At 38.7% G+C, this 6,602-nt stretch overlaps 1 protein-coding gene across 1 annotated transcript in view; it reads right to left on the reverse strand.

Annotated features, from left to right (window-relative positions):
- LOC145980856 (uncharacterized) overlaps window positions 1–5,993 on the reverse strand; it is a 91,777-nt gene extending 85,784 nt beyond the window's left edge. Inside the window, exons 1-2 of the mRNA XM_083113939.1 lie at window positions 5,943–5,993; window positions 276–1,050 (exon numbers count right to left, since the gene is read on the reverse strand). Of these exons, the coding sequence (XP_082970065.1) occupies window positions 276–1,050; window positions 5,943–5,954 (787 nt within the window). The 5' untranslated portion in view covers window positions 5,955–5,993. The remainder of the gene's footprint in view (window positions 1–275; window positions 1,051–5,942) is intronic.
- Between the last annotated feature and the right edge of the window lie 609 nt (window positions 5,994–6,602).

The following is a 6,602-nucleotide window of genomic DNA, read 5'->3' on the forward strand; positions in this document are numbered from 1 at the left end:
CTTCTGAGTTGTGTACTAGTGTTTGCTTTGTCTATCCTAGTACATTTAAGCCGACCTCCGTTGCGGAGGAGTTAGCGCATCATGCTACGACGCCAGGGGTATCGGGTTCAAATCCCGGCCTGGGCATGGATGTTCTTTGTGAACGACATTTCATCATATTATTCCCCATCTTCGCGATTAGCCAAAAGTGGCAGAAACGCGAAGTAAAGTAAACCAAATTAATCAATCTAGTAAATACAACAATTTCGTTCTCACTTACCTCAAATAACTTCAACCTTTGTATCCATAGCTTGAACTTCCACCATATCCATAACCTCCTCCATACTTGACAGGCGCGGCAGCCACAACAGGCTTAACTGCAACGGGAACAGGCTGTGGAACAGGAACAGCCACTGGCTGCTTCACTGGAACAGCAACGGGATGTGGCACCGCAACAGGCTGAGGTACGTAATACCCAACAGGCTGTGGCACGGGTACAGCAACAGGGTGGGGCACGGGAACAGCCACCGGCCTGGGAACAGCCACTGGATACGGCCTGTGGACGGTCACGGGGACTGGATGCGGGACGGCGACTGGGACAGGCTTGGGGACTGGGACGGCGTATGGGTGCGGGACTGGAACTGCTACTGGTCTCGTTACAGGGACTGCTACAGGGTGCGGTACGGGGACTGGATATGGTTGGTTCACTGTAATGGTCTTTACAGGGGGTGCTGCAATAGCAACTGGTTTAGCGGCTAAGCCATAACCAATGCCTCCTCCGTAACCAATGCCTCCCCCGTAGCCAATGCCTCCCCCATAACCAATGCCTCCTCCGTAACCAATAGGTCCTCCGTAACCAATAGCGCCCCCATAGCCATGTCCTCCGTAGCCATAGCCTCCATATCCATGGCCACCATAGCCATATCCTAAACCGTAGCCGATTCCACTACCAAGGGCCAGTCCTCCTCCAATACCACCTAAGGATAATCCCCCTGCTATCCCTCTCTTCTGTTTGGGAGTGTTCTCATTTTCAGCATTAGCAACTACGGCTAACGCCAAAAGAAGGCAACCCTGAAAAAAACAATGGTACTATTATAGTATGGAGGTGACACCTATAAATCATATATTTCGCACTTTTTTACATTGCTAACGTACTATTTTGAAATGCGGAACATTTCCTAAGGTGAAAAATTGCATTTCTAACTAAGGTAATGTATATTTCTTACATTTACGAGTACTTACTGTTACTTGTTATTTCAATTCTGTAACACATTATGGCGGGCGATAGCGTACTGGTTCAGGGCGCGTTGTGCGAGTGTTTTGTCGATTGCAGTGTTGCAATCTCGTTCACCGGAAAATACCTACTTTCGTGCCCGGATTTGAAATTATGCTAATACATCACAAACCATTGACGTTAGCCCCACAAACCATTGACGTTAGCCCCCAAAACCATTCACGTTAGCCCCCAAAACCATTAGGTTAGGTTAAGTTAGGTTAGGCAAGCATAGTTAAAAAAAATTAAAAAATTAAAAATACTCGACAAGTCATGTTCTAGTGAAAACACGGCGAGTTTGAAACACTGACTACGGGGTTTACGTCATCTAACACACGGAACATTGTGCTCTCATGCAGAAAGCAAATGGCGGCAGCAGATACAGCGTGTCGGACAGAGATTTTCGCAGAAAGAAAGATGCATTCGCATTAAAATGGATCGAAACTACATTCACGAATTTCCACAACGCTACAGAAAATGATTTCCGTAAGTACTTTCTCCTGTAAATTTGAAGAAATCCATCACCCCTATACTATAATGTTATCAAAACAATAAAGGACCTAATCAAAACTGTATAGTTAACACATAGATGGCAGAATAACCTACTTGAGAATTATACTGACTTTGCATATTGAAACTTACTAGCTTCACTACTGCCAGTTTGTTCTTAATTACCTGAAACACAGTTCTGAAATCAAGTGTAAGGCTATATCGCATAGTAGTATTTGCTTGATGTCTTCCTTTTTATTTGCGAAGAGCTTTAAAAAAATACATCCACAAAACAAGATATAAATTGAATGTTATAAAGACCGCTTATTGCTATTAATAATTTATTATCATCACTCTGTTGGTCAACATTATCGGAAATGGGTTTTGAAATACCTACTAGATGTCAGGAATAATTGTTAAAATGTTTTACTGTTATATTGAAACGAAAACATAAGCTTTCTTAATGCTGAATATTTCCATAAATATTTAATATTTTTATTTAATATGCGATTGAATTCAATTTTCAATACTTTCTTTGTCCTTTAGCTCTTTAGCTAACAATTAGTGATTATTTAGATATAAGCAAACTATATTTCTTCTCTATCATTTCAGAGAATGTGTGCATGATTTAAACAATTCGTGTGTGTTCATTATTTCCGTGTGTTAATAGTTTAGATGTGAATTGCAATGCTGGAAGTTACCTAAAAATGAAAAGTCTGGCTGTTGATTTACAAAAACGGAACGCAACCGTTTTATATCCAAATTTGAATATTTTATCATGCTTAGAGCTAGACAATGGAGGTTACGTTCATCATAAATAATTTTTGAAAACTGAATCATTGAAATAACATCAATTAGAGTCAATATGTAATGGACGTTACTACTTCAAAAGGTTATGGTCAGTTTTTACGGTAGTTGGGCGTGGTAGATGGAATTCACGGTCTTAAAACCGTTATTTCTAGTCAGTATTTTTTAATCTCGTAGTTCTCCTCTCTGTCCAGTAAAATCATACAAAATTATTTATTAATAATATCACATATGAATAAAACTGCATTAAAATACTTAACTGTAGCACTTGACAATCCATTTCGTTACACAATTCACTTTCAAACTAGTAGATGCCGTGCGAGAGTTTTTATGCACAGATAAGTTAATAGGGACTGGACCTAGAGTTTAAAGTGAAAAGTCTATGTGGCTCGAAAAGATAACGAACTGGAGACTCCTTTTAACAACGTAAACACTACGCCATCTAGGAAGCCTAAGTGATTGTCACGAATCATTGCCTGGGATACATACACTTTTATAATTTAATGAAGAGACATTTCTCACTTGTAGCTTATTTGTATCTGTTTCACTTACGTCACAAACTGTTGCATTGTGGTAAAATTGCACTCAAACATGGCGGCTGTGCACATCCTGACGTCACATGAAACTCATCTATAGGTGTGTTTCACCTACGTCACAAACTGTTGCATTGTGGTAAAATTGCCCGCAAACATGGCGGCTGTGCGCATCCTGACGACACATGAAACCCACCTATATTGTTTTTTTTTATATAATGAACAACAACACTGTTATTCTATTACCTAACAATTAGATACGATCAATGTTTTCTCTGATTAATTTTTAAGATCAAATCAGAAGTGCCACTGGTAAACGCAAGAGGGCGATGATAAAAAAAAGTTAGGGAATTTATATTACTTCTATTCGTGTATATTACATAAAAAAATTATCATTATCACATAAATGTGTATAATTGCACAGTTTTTGTTTGGAATTATGAACTGACTCGCGGAGCTGAGGCTTACATCGTCCTTGTTATATTTTGGCAGCATCACTTGAAGAGTTTTGATTCAGTTCAAAAGCAAAAGAGAACATTATGCTTTAAATTCAATATTTTAATTCCCTCCAATGAGAAGTTACTATTAAATCGAAGTCTCTTTCAAAGACCCAAACAAAGAAACTAAAGTTTGTAAAGTTTGTTAGACTAATCGGAACTGGACGTTCAATTTAAAGTGGGATCGGAAAGCAATGTGCCAATAGAGAGAATCGAACTCGGGGTTCCTTGATTACAAGGCGACGAGGAGTCCAAAGGAAAAACTAAACTAAATTTTTTGTTATTTTGAAAGAATATTAACACGTACTGAAAAAACATATTTTACACGTTTTCAAAAAGTATCTATTTTTGTTTCTAATTCAGACAAGAGTAACTAAAAAACTATGTAACTATAGATATTTCTTACATAGTTAGTATGTTATGTTTCTATATATTTTAGTTATTTTAAGACGTGATGATTAATATCACGTTGTAATTAATATTATATTTCTAATAAGCCTACCCGATGGTGTAGTAGTAAACACTGCAGCTTCTCTTCCCGGTAGAGGCACAGTGGTTAAGATTCCACTCAGTCACGTTTAGCCTATCTGAGCATAAAGTTGACATGGAACAAACTTTGACAAACAAAAACCGAGTCGAATTTAGCTTGATATTTAGCGATTGTGAAATTCTGATCTTTACCAACAATCGAATTTCAGGCACAATAAAATCCTTTATAAATGTTAAGTTATGGACGAAACTCTACTATTTATAATTATGAACCATAACTTTTTTTTAGAAGGATTCATTCTCTAATGAGCCTTTACCACCAGGTTAGCTCAAGCACCTGTTACGCCCTTACAATGTTTGATAAATTTAATATAACAACAAAAAAAATGTATAAGGTGCAAAGTTTAAAGGTTCAGAACTAAAAGATTTATCATGACCAAAAGAATAGAGTTGATTGCTGCGATGCACTAAATATTATGACGTAATTGAATGAACGCCAATTAAAAATTAGAAAGATGTTGATATACTAACCTTTATGTATGTAATTGATGACGAAATGAAAATTTATACTTTTGAATGTACAAATATTTGTTAAATCTGAAATATATGTCAGAACTTTTTAAATAATTTGTCAAAGCTTACTGATGTATAAACTACAAATTTTATTGTAATCTAAGAAAGATTTTCTTACATGCTAGGCAGGGGTTCGAGATTACAGGAAACGGATATTTATACGACAAATTTTTGTTACTAAGGGAGTTGTTTATTAATATACGCGCCTGCATGGGCCTGTTTACAGACCTAGTGTTGAGTGGACTCACACCTCTCAGTTGTTGGAACGTAACACACCTGGCGACACCTTGGGTGAGTAAGAATGAGGGAGGAAGATAAATTAAATCTTTCCTGCACCCCCCAAATAGGTAATAGCTGCACTGAACAGTTCAAGGAACTATCGGAATCTATAGTATTTTTTGCCTAATATCCAACCACATAGCTTAATAATTTTGATTGACTCACTCTGAATCAAGCTCAGGCAGCTGGCGATCTGTTAGGTGAGAATGGGGGAGGAAGATTACCTAATCCTTTCCTGCTCCGCCCCAAAATAGACAATTGCTAGGCTCGATAGTTAAAAGAACTGAAATTCTACCTACTGCTTTAATAAACCTTTTCCAGCAGACCACATATCCACGAGATGAACTAACCGATCCTTGGATAATAAACCTTTTCGAGCAAGGCCTCATCTCCAGGAAGCTATCAACTCGCGGCAAGCCACGGCACCTAGCGACCTGTTGAGTGAGATGAGTCAAGGCAAAATGGATAATAAACCTTTTCCTGCTCCCACAAAAATAGGCAATAATTAGGCTGGAGAGTTCAATGAACTAACCGATCTCTAACTACGCACTGGTAATGATCAGGCTGGAAAGTTCATACGAACTAACCGATCCTTAACCTATGCTAATGGTTTTTAGCTACACCCCCCTTTAGTTTATTCGGTTACTGATAGTATATTTCAATGCGTTATGATGATTATAAACGTTACCTTACAAGAATGTTTCTGTGTTAAGGTAAATAAATATTTTGAATATATTTAGATAGGTTTTATTTTATATTTTTTTCTGATCTAAATGTAAAAAAAAAATTGCTGGTTTCTCGTATGGACTGCCATCTAATGATTATATATTGAATCACATTTGGCGAACATGTTGGCGCCTAAATGTTATGCACTCGTCAAATAGGGCCTAAATATCGAGGTCTAATTTCGAACCCGGAACCTTTGGTGCCGAATCGAGCACTCAACACTTTCAGTCACCGAAACGGCCTCGGTGACCTCTCGCAGCATCCCTATCGGTCCAGACGTCACCGCACTTTACTCACCAAGATCTTCATTCTTCTTCTTCGTTACCCGTGATGCTGTGGTCAGCGAGATGTACTGGAACCCAGATCACCACACCTCCACATCTTATATAGTAAGAACCAGCCCAAAAGTTTACGTTCACTTTCTCTGCGACAGATCATTCTTCCATTCTCATCGGTCGCTTCAGAAAAATACTTTCCCTTTCTCCCAGGGCCGGAAGATGGCGCTGCCGACACGTATCTACAAATTACAAGAGGATCCTATGTCCATCATGGGCGGGTGGTGGGGCGAACAATCCATTTGGCTGCTTTGGAGGTTCTCCAAGCCGAGGTCGGCGCTGTGAAGAAAAGTAACAGGTGTGTGCGCATTTTTTTTCCTGAGCCCACTTTCTTTATTGTTTCTTTTTATTTCTATCTCTGAAATGGTGAAGTGTGTTGGTCAACCGACTAGGAAGGGTTAATGTTTATGACATACTCTTCTTAGTTTTTTTTTACTTCTGTCTACGTTAACTAGTGTGTACATATTGGTTAATATAAACATTATCTCTTACATAAGCGTGCCGTAATGTATGTCGTCGTTGTTGCCTTGTAATCGAGAGGTCCCGGGTTCGTTCCCCGGAGGAGACATATAGTGGTTCGGATCCTACTTCAAACTGTAGGTCCGGTCCCGATTAGCCTTAC

The sequence above is a fragment of the Lepisma saccharinum genome, chromosome 28 (assembly GCF_977018435.1).
Source record: "Lepisma saccharinum chromosome 28, izLepSacc3.1, whole genome shotgun sequence".
NCBI lineage: Eukaryota > Metazoa > Arthropoda > Insecta > Zygentoma > Lepismatidae > Lepisma > Lepisma saccharinum.